Source organism: Haliotis rubra, unplaced genomic scaffold (genome assembly GCF_003918875.1).
Source record: "Haliotis rubra isolate DU_JTF1 unplaced genomic scaffold, ASM391887v1 Scf1926, whole genome shotgun sequence".
Classification (NCBI taxonomy): Eukaryota; Metazoa; Mollusca; class Gastropoda; order Lepetellida; family Haliotidae; genus Haliotis; species Haliotis rubra.
In genome coordinates, this window is record NW_025765921.1 from 307 (window position 1) to 25,647 (window position 25,341).

Genomic DNA, 25,341 nt, shown 5'->3' on the forward strand with positions numbered 1-25,341 from the left:
CAGCTTTCTTTTGTCGAATTCCGGGCTGCGATAATTTGCCCAGTCCGCGGTATCGAATCCAAAGCCCACGTCCCGTTCGTCAGTATTCTTTTTCGGGTATCTCGACGATCTAGTTTGTTTCGGCGTCGTCTTTGTTAAATATTCCGAGCAACATTCCGCTTCGCCATTGTAAAATTCGCTATCGTCCAAAGCGATTCGAACTCCGGTTCGCGACGAAAGTCAACGTTTTCGGAACCATCAGGCCAAATTAACCGATGGTACGAAACAGATCAACAAAGTCAGATCACCATCCGTTTCGTCGTACTTTGGCATCCGCCATGGTTTTATCCTCCTCCATCACCGCCATCGAAGCGTATGTCTGAAACGTTCCGAGTACCATACGAAAGTGCACCGAGTATGGGCCATGAAATGATTTCGGAGTCAGCTCCGGCGCCTTCCTGTTAGCGAACTAGAATTGTCATTTGCCATATCACTACCGTAGTCCCGGCAAATGGACCTCCATCCACGATATTCCAGTCCGGTCCCGTTAATCTCAAACCCCGACAGCGCCTTACTGGAAATTTTATCTCGCTTCTTCCGCCAGAGAGACTGTGGATCAAAAGTGACGATTGGTGTGACATTGTTTTCCATGTTCCCAGGTGGTGACAAGTCACTTGTGCTCATGTCAATCATCATTGGCAGGACAACAAATGTTAGTCAATTAAAATTTAAAGGACTTTAACTGCATTTTTAAATGTTCGTTTTATTTTAAAGATATAAAAGCAATACCGTTTCCAAAATTATTAAACATTGTTTTTTAGTATTATTAGTTTTACATAATCGTAGCATACACATACATATGGATGTCTGGAAACGATTGCCATGCTTTTCAGAATCGTTTTTAAAATAAAACAAATATTATGAGGCTAATACCTATTAAACGTATAGCATCCTTGAAAAGCCTGTAAACAGAGCTTTTATTTGATATATAACTTGGGATGCCACTGAGGAGTGATTACAAAAAAGTTTGCATTTCCATCCTAAGATTTCGGAGAAGCGAAGATGACCCCCTAAGGACCTTTGGTGAGTCGATTTGACTCCTTTGTTCCACCACTGGTATTTTCCAGACTCTTTGCTATATGTTATAAAGGAACCGGTTCAGGATCTTACAAACAGCTGGAAATCATTTCTGTTGCAATTTGTGGTGGGTTAGGTCCAGAATCTTTACCAGGATGACTGGACTATTTCATAATATTATTGGATAGTGTTTACAAAATCAATGTTTCGCTAAGGCCGGTATTGAGACGCCTATTACATCACGTATATTTCATATTCAGCTTCGGAAAAAAATGCATCACTGAATTCCCCATACATCTGTAAACTGCACTGGTAACTGGTCTGCGCTTCTCACCAATGCACCAACTGTCTTTAGATAAAATGAGACGAAACATATTGGGTGTGAAAACGAACGCTGTGCTTGAGAAGACTGCGCTTCTCTGAAATGTAAACAAAAAGACAAATTCCGATTTTGCCACTTCGCGTAGCATTTTCTTAAATTTTTCAACATTCATCCCGTCTATTCATTGCTTGCAATGGCTCAATACCTTTGGAATATGTAAGGAAGAAGAGTATCGTAGCAAGAAATAGGAAAATTATAAATAGATATTAAATGCAATGATAGTAATAGTTCTTAAGAAATTGTCAAAGGATTTGCGTAAAGCGTGACGCCATGACTGACGCAAATCAATGCAGAATCTACAACGGTAATTATCTGCATTTGGCTTTTTCTCTTACTTATAGTGAAAACGATAAAAACATATAACAACACACAGATAGTCGTGAATCATTCTGATTACTTATATCTCATATTTATGTACAAAACGATCCCTGAATCAATGGAAGGGTCTCGCAAAAATCCTAAAATTCCTCGGTTGTCAGCAAAGACGGCATATTTTAAGAAATCGGTCAGTGGTAGTGATGTCATACGTCAACATATTGTTCTACATACTCAGGGCAATTTCTGCCGCTGAGGTGAAAGGTCCGGTTGAACAAGAGTAAACACAATCGCCCAATCCTCCGATCATACCGTCAGTATTATGGGTGTATATTTTGCGTATAGTTCAGATACTTTTTCATGAAACTGACTTCAGTATCTACATTTAGCCCTTTGTTCAATATCATATAGCTACGTGCATATAGGGTTTACAGGTGTTTTATCTCTCTTTGAAAGTTTTGGATTGTTTGAACCATATTTTATACAAGAAATTGACATATTTAGTGCAATACACCATATTCTAAACCTTTACACCAGAGTGTTAGAAGTTCAGAACGTAGCCATAACTGTAACTACTTTAGTTCCTACTTGATGTAATAATATTCAATTTTATTTGGGCTATTATCGTACTCTCATATATGAACAGGTTAATGAAACGGTGATTTAATTCTAACCTTATATTGTAAACTTCGGATAATATTAATGAAAAATGATTTATATATGGTATGAAATGTATATGCACACATATTCAAAGGAATTATCTCGTTCATTCGCATAATTTTGTGTCGTTTTTATAGACAAAAGAATGATGGCCATTGATCGGCTAGGTGCGTTTGTTGGAAACGTTTTATGATTTTCTATCATTGTTTCCGATAATATAATCAATTCATATTCGAATAAATAATATTGCGATGATGTGGATATCTACCTCTAACTTCACATTTATTGGAAAATTGTTGGGAAATATATATACCATCTTATGTGTTAAATTGGACCAAATCTTCCCATCCATATTCTAAATATATAGTTCCATATATGGGAATAGCTATCTTTTGCAACTTTCTACTGTATACGTAAGCAAAGAAGGCCATACAATCATCAAACACACAAAATTTTTATCCTAAACAAAAATATTCGAGTGTTGTGAAATATTATTTTATTTTTACGTTAAATTGATGCCAAGCTTACGTGCGCGATGTTGTTCATACAATAAGATATATCAAGTCAAACCGTTCATTTGTTGATATATTCAGGACACTATTTAAATTTTGAAAACCGGGGTCATTTTATGTTTTGTCTTAAGAGTGAGTGTTAAATTCTTCACGTAGAAGCTGAGACCTTTTATACAATTAATGGAAATTAGGTGAGATATATACTGATCAGCATTTACCAATGTCGTCTTTTTCCGACGTCGCAAAATTCGCCAAAACAAGCAATGACATCAACTAAAATCTTGTATTATTTCTGTGCTAATTTCATTACATTTGGAAAATATGGTTGAAGCTATTCTTGGTAATAACGATGCAAAATTCAGGGCCAACTTACATCTACACAAACAGGATAATATGGGAATCTAAGGGGAACTAGAGCATATATGTTTGATAGAGAGCCATCCCGGAATCAAGTATTATGCGCTTTCACACGTAATACGCGTTGTCATTTTTCCTTGTAAATTGTGGAAACTAACAAACTTGCATCCGGCTCACACACTGGGGAACTTTGAATTGGAATAGTTTGGTTCACTCATGAACATAAAATAACGAAAAAATATAAGCGTCATTATCCACAACAAATTCTCTCCAAGTGATCACGAGTTACATTGACTTATTGTTAGAGCATGTTCCCCTTATGCATTATCGTACCGTCATGACTCTCTATCGTCGTAATGACGTCACCAGAAGAAATTCCATTTTGACATTTATAGACCATTCTTTAATGAGGGGCCTCATGAATATTCATATCTGTACCAAGGCAACGAGATTTAAATGGGGCAAGGACACAATCGCATAATGGCGACAAACCTCACCGTATACTTTCTGGGTTTCAAATTTCCCTTGAAACGGTACACATTACGAAACCGTCCAGTAGTTCGGGGAAATCGCAGAGAAATGGGAAAGGGCTACACAAATGTTTCTGTATGTATCCACGGATTGAAGGAATTGAATAATTACTGTACATCTACGATAGAGTCATATGACCTAGATATTCGTGTAACGTACCATATGTTGCCCAGCATTTATTAAGGGAAGTCACAATAGTGGAATATTACCAAGGGTGTCAATTACGTTTACTTCATCAACATAGCGAACAAAGCAAAAAGACTCAACGTATTTCCTGCAGCCTGGATTCAAATCACTATCCACTTCCACATGGGGAGAAGTGATGTTAATTCTTGAGCTGGATAATCGAGGAATTATAAGGCACATGTAGATCACGATAGCTCTCCTCGAGTGGATCTTGGACCGTAAAACAAATTTGTTTTGTATTATTCATGTGATGAAATTATTTTGTTTGGGTATTTTTTCTGTTAAAGAATGTTTTGTCCCATCGACTCATAATTATTTATTCACGCGTGCATTTATTTACAGTTGTACAGGACCTTCAGTGGTGATGGCGGTGTGCGCCAGCAAAGTGTAGCCAGCTGCATGTTACAATCGCAGAGGAAAAACGAATCGCCATTACATCATCATGTAGAAACTATTTATTTCTAATCAACATCTATCATGGTATATAGTCTCTGGTGGGACACAATGCGCGATGACAAAACTGGATGATTTTTTCAAGTTTTTTCCTTGACTGGATTTGGAGGTGAATAATTACTTACCTAAATGGACAAGTGAAAAGGTACCTCGCATAGGGAATATTTGAACCAATTTTCAATTCTGTGTTACTATACCATAAAATTGATTTATTGTAGATCAGGTGTATTTATTCTGTACCACTATAACTGAAGACATTTTAAGGAGAACATATTATCAGAATAACATAACAGGATTCACACAAGCAAACAATTAACCCAAATAAATAACGAACACCTGGGTGCAGTTAATAATAATAATTTATTTTGAAATGGTGTCTTGTAAAGTCCAATAACAATAGACACATTCACAATAGCTTCCAACTGTAATACTATTGAATAACAATAAATTTTCAGAGGATGCAAATTGAAAATATATTGGTGCAATATTTTATGTTCAGAGAAGCATCCTTTTAGATTAGTCTGGCATAAATGGCAACAATTACCGCTGGATCAATGCATACTTTTATCATAGTTTCTCCCTTTACACATTATCATAATCTCTTACCTATGAATGATGTTCTTTTCTGATTCCCAACTAACTTCTTTTCAAACAGGATGAAATACATTCCTTTTTCATCAATTATTAATTAAACAGCAGCAAATAAGTTACATCTACAACTATGCCATTATGAAAGACCTGTCTATTTTTCAGTTAAATCCATCAATGTGTATGTATTACAGCTGTCTCTTTTTTTCATCCATCATTTACACATCACAAAAGCACCAAACAATTTCACAATTTTACATTCATGTCTGTCAATTTTTTGTGCTGTTTGGGCAAGGTACTTCACAAAACCTGGAAGATATTCAACAAACGAAAACGTTCCAGCTAATCAGTGCCAATGTTTGAAATGATGGAATACTGTAAAATTTTCAATCAATTTTATCATCATACATGAATTTACAAACTCCAAACTTTTCAAGTTCAAGTTTTCTGTTCAATTTTTCTATTTTGTCAACCTTTCTTTGAGTTGCCTCCCCTGTTCATGTAAGTTTTGCTGGAGTTGTTCTATGTAGGACTGGGGTCAGTGGCTGCTGTATCACTCTCTGCTTCACAGTAAAATAAGCATTGTAAAGCATCAGTATTATCTCTTCGACCACACAAACAATAAATATATCTCTGGAATTACAAATATACATCAGGAATAGAGGCTAAAATCATTTCATATTTTAGACAGTATGGGCAATCAATATTTTTATATGTAAATAACATAGCATATAGGTCAAAGTTCAGTTGTATTACATTCTTTTAATGTTGGCAAAATTAACTTAATACGATCTGACATTCTTACTGTATCTGAGATGGTGACTGTGGTAGATTCCTTATGGGAGGTTCCTGAGCTGGTTACATGCTCTCTGACTCTTAATTAGCAGCATCTGAAATGGATGTTTAAACACTAAATATATTTCAGTTGGTGTAATTACATTGTCCAGTAATATGTCCTGTATCCCTGAAGTACTGGTCAGTATGCAGTAATTTTGAAAGTAGATACATATTCAAGATTTTTTTTAACAGCATGTGTATGTCCCTGCATATACAAATGTATGTCCTTCATATATATGTACTTGAAATGTTACTTTTGATTTGCAGCCAATCTAATTTCACGGACACAGAATATTTCGGTAAATAAAATTCCCTTGCCATCATGACAAGAGTGTCTGCACATGTCGATATGCTTAATTGTTTTTAATATATTGGACCGTTCATAATTTATGACTAGGGGGTGATGATGATTTTAGGTGCAGTGTTTGTGGGGGTTGGGGTGTCTCCCAGTTTGTTTTGGGAGGCAGGGGAGGGTCAATTGTGTACATATGAACTAGGGGGTGATCACTGATTTTGAACATGACAATGTGTGTGTGGGGTGGGGTGGTGTTTGAATGTGTCTGTGTGTGTGTGACATTCACATTGTACACGAGCCCCTGATATCAAAACCTTGCATAGTGAACAGTTTGTACATTACACGGCAGATCTAGACTATGACATGTGCCGTAATTATTTTGTACTTACTATGAATCATTTTCCAGGATCTCAAGTATTTTCGTCAACCACTGCCTTCTTCTGATCTTATTCTTGGGAATATGGTGAAAGATACCGTAAAATCCTTACGGGCATCACTCCAACGCAAAGGCACACAGCAGTAATCTTTCCTTTTCGAGGTCGCCATTTTCAAGGTGGGGTCAACCTATTTAAGCCTCGCTTTCGATTTGACCTCGAGGTCATGCATATTGGCTAAGAATGGTCTATTGCGAGTCATTTTTAATGTTGAGCGTATAACGTTATGCACAAGCACATAAACCCAATTTATATACACACTCTATATCGTTCAGATATCAGGCTGCATTTTCTTCGCTAACACTTTCCGTAAAGAGGCCACATTAAAAAATTCGTAGCACAGTGCTTTTATCGGTGCGCGATAAAAAGCGGATACATTTACTGTTTTTTAACGCATAACAAACTGTGGACAACATTTAACAGTGTCTATTTCTCAAACCGCCAAGGAAGTTGCATTTATATTTATACCAACGGATAGGAAATTTAATATTCTACATTTCTGTGTAATTTTATAGCCGTACGCAGATCCAGGACCACGCGAGCGCAATTCTCGCACAACGTTCACTTTTCAAAGCGTATGAAAATGTGCGCCTGAAAAAAAACTCGGCATCAAGGGGGTAAGTGAAACATATCCATTAAGGAACACCCGACCTTCTCACTGACTGAAGCGCGCGCTTGTTTTGATTGACAGTTGGATCGGTCTATTTACATAAACACGGATGTGACGTGGATGGAATTTGACTTAACTGATTTAATTAACTTTATGGTGTTTTGCCCACATCCGACAGGCTGTTCTTCCTACAATGCTGGATTATGTTAATGATTTTTTGCGTTCTGATATCTATTGTATAAAAATTCCATTGATGAGGGGTTTCTAATTTTTTTTACCGTAACACGTGACAGAATTCTGGCAACAATAGGCATCAACAGGCCTCACACTTTACGCATGTCACCGGAAGCGACGTAATTCTAAAGCTTGTAGAGGTGTAGGTGCATGTCGACTAGGGGTACAATACTTGGACCCTGTACTTTTCCTAATAAAATCACACGTCTGTTTGAATATATGTTAGATAATGGGTCTGTTGAGAATATACCACACCACATTAATCTTGGCGTGGCGTCTGGCAGCCGGACAGTATATCATTATCAGGCTACAATAGGCCTGGCTCACAAGCGGTTGATCCGTTCACGCAGTCAGGCGCCAAAATATGACCGACTCTACTCTGCCACGTCATAGTGACGTCATAACTAGCACCTTCTCGGTGTGGTGTCGCCAGTCAAGGCAGTTCATGACTGACACTAGAAGTGTATGACTTGTGCTGAGCGTGATGGGCGGGTGAGTTACTGGTTTCTACTTTTACACTTATTATTGTGAAAATAACATGGATCCAGAAATTGGGAATAGAGTAAGATTGATTGACAGTATATGTTTACGTAATGCCCCGCCTGCCTCACACAAAGTTTACACCCAGACCACACTGGCCTGTATCGGAAACAAATGGCGGCGACAATATATATACATTCATGAGCCAACATTGTTTTAATTTTACCGATCGGCGGAATGCGAGACAATTTTGGCACATGTGTGAACCTTGATGCCAGGTATATGCAACACAGACGTGATGGTTAGGCCGAGAATAATTTGGTAGACGAAGCTTCATGCCACACACGAGGTCCATGACTACAGTATAGGCTTTCTCACATTACAGTTCCGAAAATGTGTGGAAAAAGAGTAGAATTCTGCAGCAGTTATTTTATAGAATGACGAGGTATAACAGTCGTAAGGGCACGTGTGCTGGATTCTCCTATTATCTGACTGACTGCAAAATAGACCATCGCAGCATCGGCGTCCATCACACGGACAATCACAATATCAACCCTTGTCACCACACAGACCCGTGCCACTTATATTGGGCCACTTGATGTAATTTCCATAGACTTACATGTTATTTCAGTGTAGTATACATAATCTAGATCTAGACCTACTGCACTTGCGTACTCTGCAAACAAAACACATATGTATGTTTTGCCGTTAGGTTAGACATAGTGCTGTTTACATCTATCGTTATAATTGCCAATTTGTTTGATGTCGTACGGCTAATTTTAATTTGAATTTAGCAATTTACCCAACCTGCCTGAAACTGTTATGAACCCAAGAAACACTGCATCCCTACAGACTAAAAAAAACCCATTCTTCCCAGAACACGTGGTCGTGTCCTTCTCATTCTACCAACAATCCATACAATCAAACAAATATGCTAATCAATCCAGACTGAGGTAAGGTAGATGATGTAATTCCTCCTGTTCCAATACAACTGCTTCACATCTCCAGTATTGTACTGTATTGAAGATATGCTTTTTCTTGCGTGTCTATCCAGTGACAAAACTGTTAATGCTTTTAGTGTCTAAACTTATGTTACTACACAACTTAAAACTGTAATCAACAAATTCCACATAACAACAAAGAGAGACAATGTATCTGGGTAGGTAAAAACAAAGACGCTGTATAGCTTATGACACTGAGCTATGAACGTTAGCACATGTAATAGGATTCTGAAAGTGTTTTTTCTTCCAACAGTCTAAATTTGAGTTGTATTGAGAGATTACCCAGGATACAAAACTATTAGACATTCTGATAACAAGTCGGTATTTTATTCAGTGGAAAAAATGGAAATCAGTGATATTTTAACATCATATTTAATAACAGCCCATGCCCTGTTTCAGTCTGGACTGGTCGGAATCCACTGCCCCAAGTGACCACAGGAGAGTCTGATATACAGGGTAGGTGGGAAAACACAGCCGGTGCTAGCTCTCCTTAATCTGGGAACATGTGTTTACTATGCTATGATAAGCGTGCATACTTTAATTCTAACTCAACATAGGCTATTTGTTGTATACCTGGCCAGTATTTGTAATGCTATTGTGCTCTATATAGTTCACTAAACAGGCTATTTGTTGTATACCTGGCCAGTATTTGTAATGCTATTGTGCTTTATATAGTTTACTAAACAGGCTATTGTGCTCTATATAGTTTACTAAACAAGCTATTTTTTGTATACCTGGCCAGTATTTGTAATGCTATTGTGCTCTATATAGTTCACTAAACAGGCTATTTGTTGTATACCTGGCCAGTATTTGTAATGCTATTGTGCTTTATATAGTTAACTAAACAGGCTATTTTGCTCTATATAGTTTACTAAAAAAGCTATTTGTTGTATACCTGGCCAGTATTTGTAATGCTATTGTGCTCTATATAGTTCACTAAACAGGCTATTTGTTGTATACCTGGCCAGTATTTGTAATGCTATTGTGCTTTATATAGTTTACTAAACAGGCTATTGTCCTCTATATAGTTTACTAAACAGGCTATTTGTTGTATACCTGGCCAGTATTTGTATTGCTATTGTGCTTTATATAGTTTGCTAAACAGGCTATTGTGCTTTATATAATTTACTAAACAGGCTATTGTCCTCTATATAGTTTACTAAACAGGCTATTTGTTGTATACCTGGCCAGTATTTGTAATGCTATTGTGCTTTATATAGTTTACTAAACAGGCTATTGTCCTCTATATAGTTTACTAAACAGGCTATTTGTTGTATACCTGCCCAGGATTTGTAATGCTATTGTCCTCTATATAGTTTACTAAACAAGCTAATGTGCTCTATATAGTTTACTAAACAGGCTATTCTCTGTTTCAGACTCCACTGATCCCAGTCAGGGTGGGAGCGAGACGGACCATCTGCTCCCAGGGGCCAAACCAACGTCTTCTACACACGGTAGGTGGGAGAACACAGCAGGTGGTAGCTAACCCCTACCCTACTAACAAGTTGATAGATAGACGGTAGGTGGGAGAACACAGCAGGTGGTAGCTAACCCCTACCCTAGTAGCAAGTTGATAGATAGACGGTAGGTGGGAGAACACAGCAGGTGGTAGCTAACCCCTACGCTAGTAACAGGCTGATAGATAGACGGTAGGTGGGAGAACACAGCAGGTGGTAGCTAACCCCTACCCTACTAACAAGTTGATAGATAGACGGTAGGTGGGAGAACACAGCAGGTGGTACCTAACCCCTACCCTAGTAACAAGCTGATAGATAGACGGTAGGTGGGAGAACACAGCAGGTGGTAGCTAACCCCTACGCTAGTAACAGGCTGATAGATAGACGGTAGGTGGGAGAACACAGCAGGTGGTAGCTAACCCCTACCCTAGTAACAAGTTGATAGATAGACGGTAGGTGGGAGAACACAGCAGGTGGTAGCTAACCCCTACCCTAGTAACAAGTTGATAGATAGACGGTAGGTGGGAGAACACAGCAGGTGGTAGCTAACCCCTACCCTACTAACAAGCTGATAGATAGACGGTAGGCGGGAGAACAAAGCAGGTGGTAGCTAACTCCTACCCTAGTAACAGGCTGATAGATAGACGGTAGGTGGGAGAACAAAGCAGGTGGTAGCTAACCCCTACCCTAGTAACAGGCTGATAGATAGACGGTAGGTGGGAGAACACAGCAGGTGGTAGCTAACCCCTACCCTAGTAACAAGTTGATAGATAGACGGTAGGTGGGAGAACACAGCAGGTGGTAGCTAACCCCTACCCTAGTAACAGGCTGATAGACAGACGGTAGGTGGGAGAACACAGCAGGTGGTAGCTAACTCCTACCCTAGTAACAGGCTGATAGACAGACGGTAGGTGGGAGAACACAGCAGGTGCTAGCTAACCCCTACCCTAGTAACAGGCTGATAGATAGACGGTAGGTGGGAGAACACAGCAGGTGGTAGCTAACCCCTACCCTAGTAACAGGCTGATAGATAGACGGTAGGTGGGAGAACACAGCAGGTGGTAGCTAACCCCTACCCTAGTAACAAGGTGATAGACAGACGGTAGGTGGGAGAACACAGCAGGTGGTAGCTAACCCCTACCCTAGTAACAGGCTGATAGATAGACGGTAGGTGGGAGAACACAGCAGGTGGTAGCTAACCCCTACCCTACTAACAAGTTGATAGATAGACGTATCATCGATTGATGTTCATGATGTCAGTCACTGGGCTGTCAGGATCCGACTCCGTCATAAAACAGACGCAGTAAACCAGTGTAATATGCTTATATCTGTCCACCAAACATGAACACTCTCCAGCCAAACACAGAATATTATTGATAGAAAGGCTTATTTTAACAACAAACAATCCTTCATTACATTAACCAGTTGTCGTCCTTCCCCAAAGTGTTCGTGGAATTGTTTAAATGATGCATCTATGTCCATGTCTGTATCAACACTCTGTGATGTAAACAATGTACAACGCAGATGTCCCAATGTGTACACAGTTTACTTTGTGTTACAGCGACTCCATCACAAGCAGGCCGCGACCTCTACTACGCCAGCAGGAGCGGTGACCTGGAGGAGGTGAGGCGGATCCTGTCAGCGGGTCACGCAGACGTCAACAGTAGAGGATGGAGGAGCAGCAGGACACCGGTGATGGAGGCAGCACTGGGGGGACACAGGGATGTGGTGGAGCTCCTTGTGAGTCGAGGTGCTGATGTGTCACTGGTGGACGATAACGGTAACAACACCCTTGACTGGGCCTGTGTGGGAGGAGACAGGAAGACAGTGGAGTTTGTCCTGTCTCTGGACGGGGTGGACATCAACAGTAGAGGAGGACGGTGGAACAGGACACCGGTGATGTGGGCAGCACTGGGGGGACACAGGGATGTGGTGGAGTTCCTTGTGAGTCGAGGTGCTGATGTGTCACTGGTGGACGATAACGGTGACAACATCCTTCACTGGGCCTGTTGGGGAGGAGACAGGGAGACAGTGAAGTTTGTCCTGTCTCTGGGCGGGGTGGACGTCAACGCCTGGAACAACCGCGGGCAGACAGCGACCGACGTGGCGAGAGGCAGGCGACATCCTCAACTGTCGGATCTCCTGGTGTCACGTGGTGGACACTGAAGTCAGTGTGGTGTTGGTGTAGACAGTCATGGAGTACATGTCATTACTGACACTGACGTGGTGTGTGACGTTCACGTCATCGTGTTTTATATTTCAGCATTAAGGTGAGGATGTTTGACGTATGTTAGGAAAATAAAACTTGTGAAACATTTTCAGATATTTTGTCATTTGTTGTGTTTGGAACTTGATCAGGTGAGTGTAAATACAGATCCTAAGTAATTGGTATATTAACACGGCATTTCGTAATATAATTCTACGTAAATCATTTGTCATGACATGTTTATGTTCATTAGTTTGTAATTAATCACACAATAGACAACAACAAACGGTTTGTTTACATCTCGCTGCACTCTGTGACCTCAGAGTGCAGCGGTTCGCCAAGAGATTTGGCGCTCAACGTACACTGACAGTGACGTCACACTACTGATGACGTCACGGCATTGCGGCCAGGGTCTTACACTAGTCCCCTGAATGCCGAGATTTGTTACTGACGCACATTTTAATAAATTCTAAAAAGTGAAAGTACAGCGAAAATGTTTGCTCGCGTGGCACTGGATCGGCCTACGGCTACAAACATTACACAGAAATATAGAAAGTTAAATTTCCTATCCGAGGGTATATAAATTCAAGTCAAATACTTAGTAGGTTTGAAAACTACAACTGGTTAAACCCCTGGGCCTAGATTTTCGAAGCTCTCTTAGCGCTAAGATAGTCGTAAGTTAATGTTAATGTATGGCACTTACGATTATCTTAGCGCTAAGAGAGCTTCGAAAATGTAGGCCCTGGATGCCAAAGTTTTATTTTCTGACGCACATTTCCATAAGATCTGACAAGTCGAACATCCTTCTCGCATCACTGGATCTACCTACAGTTATAAAATTACACAGAAATGTAGAATATTACATTTCCTGTCTTATGTTAACTCGAGTGCAAATGCTTATACGCGGTTTGAAAAATAGACACTGCTAAATCTTGTCTGAAGTTTTGTTATGCGTTAAAAACAGTAAATTTCGCCGCTTTTATCGTACACAGATAACCGCACTGTGCGACAGTTCTTCAAGCGTATGTTCAAGTGTAATGAAATTACTGAAATTATCAACATTTTAGTTGACGTCATGGCTCATAAGTAATAAGTGGGTGGGTGTGGTTTTACGCTGCTTTTGGGTGTTCACACACTGCACCCATGTGGGAAATCGAACTCGAGTCTTCGGCGTGACGAGCGGACACTTTAACCATTAGGCTACCCGACCACCCCCAATGTAACTGAGGTCATTTGGAGAGAATGGACTGTGGATAAGGACACTTTTTTCTGAGTTTTCGTTCACGATGAACCATTTTATTCCTATATCCACATTGTAACTGCATACGTTTTGGTAGAATCACAAATTACGAGAAATGTTGAAATTATACAAAATGTGACATCACGTAATAGCGAAATGGGTGGCCCTATCCAATATGTAAGTCAGTTCTTGTAGAAATATTACACGCAGTTTTTATTTATTTTGCACCATTATTAACCGAGTTCTATGACAAATTTCACCTTATTGTGTAGCTCGATGCTCATGCTATTGATCACAGGAGTATTTGGTCCAGACCCGATTATTTACAGACCGCAGCCATATAGCTGGAATATTGCTGGGTGCGGCGTTAAACAAAAAAAGAAAAAAAACAACAAAAAAAACAAAAAAACATCAATCGTTTCGGTGATGTCACTGTCACTGTCGTAGATGCACGATTTCATGGTACATATTTCAGATCTCAGATACATCCTGAACTTTTTTCCTTTTCGTGTTGTCGCCATGATAGAAATACTGGAGCCTTCCCTGTCCATGCGGCAAGTGTTTACCCCGACCCAATCACTCACAATATCCCCCGTATTGCTGATGGATCACGTGAGTCCCCGGAAGTGACACATGTCGTCGTATCGCAACTGCGTAGTTCGCTGCTCATGTTGCTGCTAACTGGATTGTCTGGTCCAGACTCGATTATTTACAGACCGCCGCCATATGTATATCTATAGCTTGAATACAGCTCAGTACGGCGTAAACCAACAAACTAAACAACCAATCTCAAGTATACAATGAAAGAAAAAGAGCTCCTTGTGTTTGGGACTATCAGAATAATGTAAGGTTTGGCCGAAGGAAGACATGGCAGGTTGATATATGTTTTAAATTCTTGTCGAAATATAGTTACTGTCTATTGTCATGACAACATCACAATATTATAAAATAATAATAATAAATTGATTATATCATAGAAAACATGGCGAGTACATGATAAAACGATTGTCAAGCGTGCACCTGGCCAGTCATCATACATTATTGTTCTGTGTATAACGGCATAAACAAATTCCATAACCAAGACAATTCCTTTAAAACTATGTGCATATACATTTGATAAAACATATCAAACATTCTCTTAAATTATCATTGTAAGCTTTACATATAAGATTAAATTAAAATTGATGTTTATTGACCTGCCGACATGAAATCACAATATTGAATATTGCACATCACAGGAACTGAAGTACATGTTGCAGATACACCAACGCCTTTTCTTCTGACACTTGTATAAAGGTAATAAATATGGTGTACTACGCTTGATGACTAGATTTCTTATGAAAAACAAAGAAAAGCTTTCAAAGGATACAATCGCATTGCCTATATCCACGCATGATGTGGATACTGATGTAGATAATGAATTCAGTGCCGCCAAAAAATATTTAAAAGATGAAAATATACATTATAATACTGAAACTGTGAGCAGTCGGATGGAGAGATTGTGTTTTACTCTGATTCAACCGACTTCCACCTCAAACTGCCAAATATGTACAACAATGTTGGCTATGACATCACTACCGATGACTGATTTGTTTACGTTTTGCGAGGGACCTTCCCTTGATTCAGGGATCGTTTGAACATAAATGCGTGATGTAAGTAATCAGAAAAAAATAACCAATGATTATCTGTGTATTGTCATTTGTGTTTCATTGCAAACAAGAGAAGTAGTCAGAAATATTAATACCGCAAATACCGTTGTCGTTGTGCGTGATTTTGCGTCGGTCATGACGTCATTCAGGACGGTAACTTGGACAATTTTGTTTGAATTCACGAAATCATTGTAATGTATCTATTTTAGTAAATTTCCAACGTCCTCCTACAAAACTCTCCCCTGTGCATATTCTAAAAGTACAGAGACAATGCATGCAACAAATAGACGAATGATGTCTTAAATTTCGAGAGATAACTACACCGTGTACAATCTGGTTTTCTCTTTCATATTTCATACCAGCCCAGCCTTATGAGCGCAACCATCGTTTTCACACCAAGTATATTTAGACACGTTTATCGATGACAAACACCTTTTGTTGTTTGATTCTAAAATGTATGAGAAATCCTGTGATGTATTTGTCGCAGCTGAGCGTGAAGTATACTTCATGTAATAGGTGTCTCAAGGCCGGACGACACGTGAGTTTGTAAACACTATCCAAAATGGCGGATGGCTTACTTCGGCGTTCGTGTTCGTGTATTTTCCAAAACATCACAACCGATTCTAGGGTAATCAGCGACCTTTCAGTGTAACCTTTGCTGGTTTGATGACAAACAGACATCAGGGATCACTAAAGTTCTATTGTTAAAATACGAGGAAATATCTGAAATTTACACTTCAAACATACACCAAATATTGAATGGCGATTTCATGTTGTGTCAAAAATGACGATTTAGATGTACTGCAGTACCTAATTTTCACAGATCATTTCCACAAATGTCTGCTTTACCTCAGATGCCACTTGGTGTTACATGATACAGGAAAATTCCCCATATGTCCAAACTGCATGGTGTATTTGTGTTTGTGATGTCTGTGATATATTATTCGAGTTAAAAGTGAAGTTTAATACCCTGGACATATATGGCCCTATGGCATCAAGGGGGTAAACGCTTATGGATACGATGACCGTAAAGCTCGATGTCTATTTGTTCTTCCTTTCATTAACCGTGTTACAATGGCGCGATGATTGGTTTGTGAGACAGTATAGTCGTGTAGAGTAGCTGTCCCACGTATTTGCTCACGTTATCTGCGACAGATTCCGTCCGGCTCGGAAAACTCTGTAAACATTCCTAATTAAGACGTTATTTTTTCTGTCACTTTATTGTTTTCTCATATCTGTAGTTGTGATGTTACCATTAAAATCTCTTTTATTTCTTATAAATTCATAAAGGAATAATAACGAGCCGTAATTAATTACTTCGAGATTACCCGAGAGGCGCCTATTATCTGTTCATCTCGCGCCCAGGGCAGGAGCCCTTGTTTTTAATCAGCTAACTGAGTCCGTTGTTTGACCACAGCGCACATTGTTTGTCTTATATATGGCGGTGATACCTACACTGACAAAGTTTAATAGCAACATATGTTATATTTGGGATTACAATTTCTTAGTAAAGTACTAATTCTCGTACTTTTTGAATTGAGTTCCATCAGGGATTCGAGTCTACACTCTCAGAGTCAGGCACCAAATCGCCAGCACACAAAGTCAGACGCCCAACCCGCTCAGCCACCGCGACTTCCACAAAAAATGAAAGTCGGACAACTGTTAGTCTAGACTGCGGACTTTGTGTACCCCTCTGATAAGTGTTAATTAGCACGGCTCCAACGGCCGAAAGCTATGATTACACAATGCCAGTTTAGAAAGTGTTCAAATGCAACATATGCATTTCACCCAAGTATGAATGCATTTGAGAATTTCTTTTCGTGATTTGCATAAAGCTGTGTTGTTAAGCTTTCTTGTAAACTAAAACCTTATAAATGTCCGTTACCCCGATGTCCGATACCCCCGATGTCCGTTACCCCGATGTCCGATGTCCGTTACCCGATGTCCGATGTCCGTTACCCCGATGTCCGATGTCCGCTACCCCGAAGTCCGATGTCCGTTACCCCGATGTCCGATGTCCGTTACCCCGATGTCCGATGTCCGTTACCCGATGTCCGATGTCCGTTACCCCGATGTCTGGTGTCCGCTACCCCGAAGTCCGATGTCCGTTACCCCGATGTCCGATGTCCGTTACCCCCATGTCCGATGCCCGTTACCCCGATGTCCGATGTCCGCTACCCCGAAGTCCGATGTCCGTTACCCCGATGTTCTTTTTATGACTAATGAGAGAAAGAACATTGACACTGAAACACATGTGGTCGCAGCCAGATTCTCATCACGATATCTGATGGAAACTGTCATTTCTACAGTAAAATAATCCTTTAAGCAGTCTGAGCTAATCGGGAACACCTGCCACATTCGCACTTTGATGTTGCCATTTAAGTAGAAAAGTAGCAATCTCAGATAGATGACTCTTCCAACAATGGCGAGGCAGTACGTTTTGGATTTACTGAAATAACATATAGGCCAAGATAATTAGAGCGAGAGACGATTTAAAAGTACAATTTATGTTATTTCACCCAAAACACGAGTATTACACATGTACACTTTACTCAAAACAAAGAAAAAAATAATAAATTCTGCTATTATTTATCCGAAATTCCTTTTTGTAAATTATCATTTTATGAAAAGTTCTACGTTTCTCGGAGTCATTATGAGAAAAACTTGCTTATAACCCTTCAGTTATTTGTTCTGTCAAAACTAAAAATATCATATTTATTCCATGTTAAAGATAGAATTATATAACCTTCCATTTGATATAATGCTTAAAATATATAGTTTCAAGATATTTTTTTAAAAATGAAACACTTGTTCACTTTTACAAAAAAATATAATCATAGGCATAATGATTACCCTTAAATTTGAGAATGTTCCCTACTTCGGATTTCTTATAACTTTAGTATGTGATTTATAAAGTATGTTTGAATAAGAAACAAAAACAATTAATTTTGTTTCTGTTGCAATTTGTTTTGGGTTCCCCTTTTGGGGATCTAAATCTCCTAATTCTGTTGGAAGGCAACCGACTCAATTTGAGTGTTATACAATGTTGTGTACAGAAATAAGAATGTTGTACAATGTATTACATGTTAATAAAAACCGTGACGTGACCCAGTGCGGCAGTGCGAGGTATACACATCCCGCTGACTGTCAGGCACCATGTAGGTTGGCCTGCTGGATGAACAGCTAGTTTACAGACCGACAATTTCACAAGGAAAGTGAACGTTGTGCTCGCCAGGCACTATGTAGCTAGTTCCAACTCAGACTTTAAAAATATGCAGAAACGTGTAGTTTCTAATTTCCTATCTGATGGTGTAAATGTAACTGTAAACACTTAGCTAGAAAAGTCCTCGCCTACATATCTGTGCCATCTTTATCCCACAAAACACTTCTAAGTGGTGTCCGAGATTATGTTATGCGTGAATTCTCTCAACTTTCTACCAAACACCGATAAAAGTAGCGTGTTGCAATTGTGTTTTTAAAATGTCTCTAGTGTAACTGTTTGTGAACAAAATAATGCCTGTTTTCTGATTGTTTAAACATACGCTATTGTCCCAAAACTCAACGGCATCGCGTACAAGTGCACCACTTATTATCGCCTTCCTCGTGTAACAGAGTTGCACGGGCAGAACAAGAACACAAGCACAGCAAAGGAAGGTGATCAGGTTTTATTCAGAGCTGCAGGAAGGCGTGGCAGACAGCAGGGCTCGAGGGGGGTCAGGAACATCAGCAGAGCGTAGAGCACAGGGCGGCTGGCTGGCTAGATGCTGCTCCTAGAGGGAGATGTACTCCTTGAGGCGGTCGAGGCGAGTCTCTCCTGACCACTGCACAGTGGGTCCTTATAAGCAGATTTCTGTCCGTCCATCATGCCACCAGTGGACAGGGGGATGTGCCATTGTCCCTTGTTAAGTCTGAGTTACTGCTGTTTTCGAACCGTCTATGCTACCTCCAGTGGACAGGCGAGTCATTACTATGAGATATTACCCTGTTTGTGGCAGGGCGGCATTGTACAGTTGGTCAGCCTGGGGTCACAGTTGTCTGGAGCTCAGCTCGTTAATCCGTGATACTGTCCAGCGTGACCATATGCCAGTTTCATACACAGAGCGCGACAGCTAGCAGTGCTGAGAGAGGTAAGTTAATTATTTATTTGTTCTTGGCCGAAAATTCCAGGTTGTTTTATAGCGTTGTTTGTTTGTTATAGTTTCTCGGTCCACTGAGAATAATATGGTGATATTATTCTATGCACACCCAATAGTGTAACACTCTTCGCCCCACACTTTTAAAATCATTGGGGAACCAATTATTTAGGCGTGAAATGTTCGTCTAGAGGATGTCCCATGCGTTGTGATTTCAGTTCCTGGTTTAATAGTCCAATTTCTGTTCACCCAAAATATACGATATATAGTTCCCATTACCAACATAGTATCATGTATAGTCAGAGCCGTGACCTGGGTTATCGGGCGCTCGTCGTGGAGGCAACACCAGGCGTTAATGCTCATGGAAGTTACTAGTAAAAACACACCAACATAACACACACATACACTGGTATTGTTGTTTTGTTATACAAAGAGCAGGTCGACATATTACCTCCTCTTCCAGGATCCGTTGACAGGGGGAAGGGTCCCGGTTATGATGATGACACAGTTACACACATGCTGAATATTTACACACAAAACTGAGTCCGAGGATTCCAAGACGTGTGAACCGCGCATCACTTGGCTCAGTTGTGATTGGCCTACCACAGCTCGTAGGGCACTGTTACCGATAACAACAGTAACACACAGTGGAGGAATTATTTACATTTCAAAAGATAGGTCCATTAGACTTTAGGGCGTTATAGGCTACCGCGTCGCCAGGCCTACCTTCACCAGGGCTGCAAAGCACCCAGAGTTTTATAACGTTAGATACATCTTCATACACACATTAGGATGCTAGTAATATGTACACACCAAGAATAAGTCCGAAGGTTTTGGAAAGCATGAGAGTCAAGCAACACTTGGCTTATTTCGGTCGGGCCCCTTCTAGCACGCAGGGTCCTTTTAACATCAGTATCATGTTCATCTCGTAACCTGTGGCTGTCATCCGTTCGTCCCTGGATGGATGTCCTTATTGCTCCCGTGGAGAGGAGTCGAGTCCAGGATAGAGATGACGGATAACCGGCGCCGTTGTAGACCGCCGGGGTCCTCTGCTTTCTCTCCATCCGGTAGGGGCGAGACGCTTACTCGCTGTCTGAAAGTGTTACTCGCACCTTCCGTGTTGACCGGTACCATCTCCATATCGGATGTAACGTCAGGTTGTGTTCTACCACCTACTAGTTTGGCAAGCCAGGTTCGAGAAATTTTCTATACATTACTATTCCCCTAGTATTGCTACGATAATCACTATTACTGCCAGAAAATATTCCCAATGTGTTACAGGCCCTGTATCCATCTCGACCATAGTGGTATCTATATCCCGTAACTGTTGTACCAGGTGGTTCATAGGAATGTATTTAACGTCCTTAAGCGGCGCAGGCACTTTAGCGAAAAGTCAAATTATTAAAATGTATACATAAAGGTTCCAGCATTAGTATTTCGGAGATATTAGCGTTATTGATTAAATTCTGAAAATTATCATTTACTGCATGGTACGTTTCACGGTGATAATAGGGTAATAACGTTAGATGATTATTGGAGGCAGAACATGTTTCATTTAATCTTATTAGGCCTAATGGGGCTTTACAGTGAGGGTTCTAGTTTGTCTTACATCTTCCTTACACACAACTGTAAATACTGAAACATCTGTACTGGCAATAGCCCATTGACCCTTGGCTATATAGGTTGCCTGTGGCAACAAGGCCCGAGGTCGGACGTCTGTATCACAAAATAGTTTTACTTTGGCGCATTTTGGGCAAACAAGGCAACAACGCACAATTGACTCAAATTGATGGGGTATACCGGACTTCGATAAAACAATATTTAGACATAGGGTGTGTGCAAGTATTGCTTTCTGATTCTTTTAGCAGTAAGTACTGGGCACGCGTTTAGCGTTTACGGCGATCAATGTTGTTTCTAATCTATACTGGGATAACATATTGTGAACTGAATTTGTTGCCTGCTTATTGATCTCGTTAATAGTGATTGGGACGGGTAGATTGTGAACTCTGTAAATTTCGAAATGTCCATTAATATCCAAAAGGGGTACATTAACAAGGACCAATATTTTGTCGTCGTAAAGAATAGTGCTACATTTTAAATGTTTATAGTAATCCCAAAGGGCTTCGTTAGGCTCGTCTGGAAGTTTGAATCTTGGGGTAGATGTACTTTAACGTCGTTCAGAATGGTCAATAATGATGTTGGGGTAATAGTACTTGGGGACATGTGTCCTAACGATAACATATTTAGTTGTAATTGGATATGCTCTAGATAACCTGTTAGAAGATGAACAGTGTCCCTTATTTCTTGGATTGCTAATTCAATTTGGAGATACGTGGCTGTGGCCCATTCTAAATTTATGATACGTATATTTAACATATGCGTTACATTGCTTATCTGTCTGTCCACAGAGCGCAATTTTCCGAGAATTTCATTTATCTTATTCCTGTTTCCAGCTATTTCTACCCGGAGGTATTTAGAATAGTGAGACTTTCGTCTACTACATGAGATAAGCGTTCTTGGTTATTTGCTAAGTTTTGAACAGTTCGTTTTATGCCAGACAAATCGGCTTCTGAAACCGTACCAAATAAAAAACTTAAAGCTCTTCCCACAAAAGGTAACACTGATCGTTTGGGTCTGGTCAGTCGCTGATATTAAGTTAAAATTGTTACCTAATGCTGTCAGGGTATTGTTGAGACTAACTGCATCTGCGTCTAATTTAGTAAACAAGTGAATTATTTTTGGTGCCTTGACACCCAAATGTTTCTGAATCAAATCACGTAGAACAAAGGTCACAGTTCCAATGTCATTACGACATTTTTTCATGAAGGCATAGTATGGTTCTAAGTCAATTACCAAAGTAAGTGTCCACTTTGATCGTGTAGTCGTGATATCATTAAGCTTTTGGAAAATCACGTTCTCATACATCATAGTACTGCTGGCTATGCCAAACAATAATAGTAGGAGAACACTCATGTTGTGTTCTGCAATGAAGCATAACAACCATATACTACTTTTATTCACATTTTCTATACAAAAAAAAATATATATAGATATATTGTCATAATTACATAATTCCCAGTCGTCGCCCTATTCTGATCTAATCCAAGTCCGTAATGTCGCCAGGTCAGTTGAGAGAGATTTAATAGTCCGTGTCCGTGATTACTTCGTCAAATAGCCAGTCCCTACTTAATTCAAGTAAGTTAATGCCGCAGGGTCATAGTTTGCAATCATTATTATCTGTCCGTCTTGTCGTATCGTCCTTATATAATGCCTGTGGTCAACTATAACCTTAGTAATGAGAAAGAACTTGGACCTGGGGATGGAATAGGACGTTACACATACCTGAGTCAATAATTAGGTAATAGTAAAACAAACAAACAGACCATATATGATTATGCACAAGTTAACCTGTCTCCAGTCTTATTACGAAGCCCTATAATAAGCTGGCTACGGCTTTCAGAAGGGTCTTGACCTTCAGGTCTCTTTCAGACTCATTAGTCTGAACACTGTTCACCGTGTTCACGATGTCCATTGGTTCGTCACTAGGTGGGGTCATGTCAGATTGTTCGTCAGGAGGGTGGTCAGAGGGGGTGTCAGAGTTACTATTGTAATTATCTTGCTTACTGTTTCTCAATCTTTTAGCTAATTCGGCTAAGGGATATTATCTTCATCCTCTGAATCTGATCTCTCCCTACGATAGCGTTTAGCAATTCGTTTCAAGGGGTCACGATGGTTGTGGGTGGTCTTCGTCAGAGCTAGAATCGGATGGGGAAACTACATAAGTGCTTTTCTCTTGGTTCGCCCATCTTTAGTCTTAGGGGATGCCATTCATCAATGTCAGCTATGCGTAGGTGTTCAGCATGTGCCTTGGTGGTGGTCCCGTCAAGCTGGTTTCGGATGATGTACGTTACTGGTGACGTTTGATCAATGACACGGTAGAATGGTTTCCATCTGTTCTGTAGCTTGCTCTTGCGCTGATGAAACCTATAATATACTGGGTCTCCAACCTTGATGCGGATTGGCTTGCTGTTCCTATCTGCATACTTGGCTTGTCGACGCTTGGCTTTCTTCATGTTCCTGTGGACCAGAACAAACGACTTGTGTTGTTGTTGTAGGGCCATCTTGTGTTCGTCTTCTTCCCTGGTACTTTCGCCTGGGTTGCAATAAATTGTCTAGTGGCAACACCACATCTCGGTTGTACAGGAGGAAGAAAGGTGAACACTTGGTGGATTCGCTGATGTTGAATCTGATGGCAGCTAGCGTTTGGTTCAAGTGAAGATCCCAAGTTGTCAGATTGTCATCTAATTTCTTGGCTAGCACATCATGAAGTGTTCTATGGAAACGTTCGACTCGGCTATTGGATTGAGGATGGTAATAGGATGTGGTCACATGATGAATGCCTAGGGCTGTTAGTGTTTCTCTTACCACACGGTTGCAGTTCTCGGAGCCGTTGTCTGTCAGGAGCTGCAGCACGGACCCATAGCGGAAAGATTTCCTCGATGAGCAGATGGGCCACCGCTTCCGCAGTCTTGTCCGGTACTGGGAATGCTTCTGGCCATCCGCTGAAGTGGTCCACAAAGCTGATTATGTAACGGTTTCGAGGCGTGGTGGGGTAAGGACCGCTAAGATCCATGCTGAGCTTGGCAAAGGGGTATGGCGGCGTATCCGTTTCCTGTAGGGGTGGCTTCTGCTTCTTCATGGTGCGTGCTTGGCAAGTGACACATCTGGATACATAGGAGTACAGACCTTTGTATAAGTTCGGCCAGTAGTACCGCACCTTGATGGCATCAAATGTCTTGTCAATGCCCATGTGTCCATTTTCATCATGATATTGCTTGACCACCATTGGCTGCAGATGTTCAGGAATATACAACCTCGGGTTAGGCTCGTCGTCCACTTCACTGATGAAGTATAGTAGTCCGTCTACCAACATGTATCTCTTCAAAGAGGCCTTGTCACCTTGTCCTTGGTTCAGCTGTTCCTTGATCCCTTGAATTGATTGGTCCTTGGCTTGTTCAGTTTTCATGTCGAGGGTACCATATGAAGTGGCGGGCTTGTGGTTATCCTTAGACTCTGGAGGCTCACAACTGGCGTAGTCTTTGAGGGATCCATGGCTTGAATCAATCACGTTGACCTCCAAAGCGTTCTTAGGTCCGTCAAGTTCAATCTCTGTCTCTGTCTCTTCTTCAGCTTGCTCTTGTGTCAAGTTGTTTCTGTCCGGGACTCTGGATAATAGGTCAGCACGGTGTTGGTTGTCCCAGCGATGTATTCTATCTGACAGTTGTATCCTGCTATGTTCAAGGCCCAGAGCTGCACCTTCCTGTTCTGCATTGGTGACTCCAACAGGTACTTCAGTGGTTTGTGGTCCGTCTTGATGACGAAGTTGGCATTGTGGAGGTAGTGGTCCAGTTTCTGCAGGGCGTAGTGGATGGCGAACGCTTCCTTCTCAATTGTCGAATAACGGCTTTGGGTGTCGGACAGTTTGTGGGACAGGAAGTGGACTGGCTTCTCTACCTCGGTGCTTCCATCGTCAGCCGGGTGAAGTTGGGTGAGACAGGCGCCAACACAGTTGTCGCTGGCATCAGTGTAGAGTACATAGGGTCGGTTGGTGTTCGGGTATGTCAGTAATGGTACAGCTGTCAGGCTCTGCTTCAAAAACCTAAACGCTTGTTCACACTTGTCAGACCACACAAACCTGGCATACTTCCTTGTGAGTTGAATCATG

The 25,341-nt window shown here is 40.6% G+C and overlaps 1 protein-coding gene across 1 annotated transcript; it reads left to right on the forward strand.

Annotated features, from left to right (window-relative positions):
- Positions 1 to 1,057: 1,057 nt before the first annotated feature.
- On the forward strand, positions 1,058 to 12,705 carry LOC124274648 (histone-lysine N-methyltransferase EHMT2-like). Its single transcript, XM_046710007.1, has 5 exons — positions 1,058 to 1,062; positions 7,767 to 7,771; positions 9,331 to 9,387; positions 10,308 to 10,385; positions 11,950 to 12,705. The coding sequence occupies exon 5, from the start codon at positions 12,084 to 12,086 to the stop codon at positions 12,552 to 12,554; it is 471 nt and encodes a 156-aa protein (XP_046565963.1). The 5' UTR covers positions 1,058 to 1,062; positions 7,767 to 7,771; positions 9,331 to 9,387; positions 10,308 to 10,385; positions 11,950 to 12,083; the 3' UTR covers positions 12,555 to 12,705.
- The last annotated feature ends 12,636 nt before the right edge of the window (positions 12,706 to 25,341 follow it).

Excerpts from the sequence above, each read along its gene's own strand:
- LOC124274648 (XM_046710007.1), top strand. The coding sequence starts at position 12,084 with ATGGAGGCAGCACTGGGGGGACACAGGGATGTGGTGGAGCTCCTTGTG.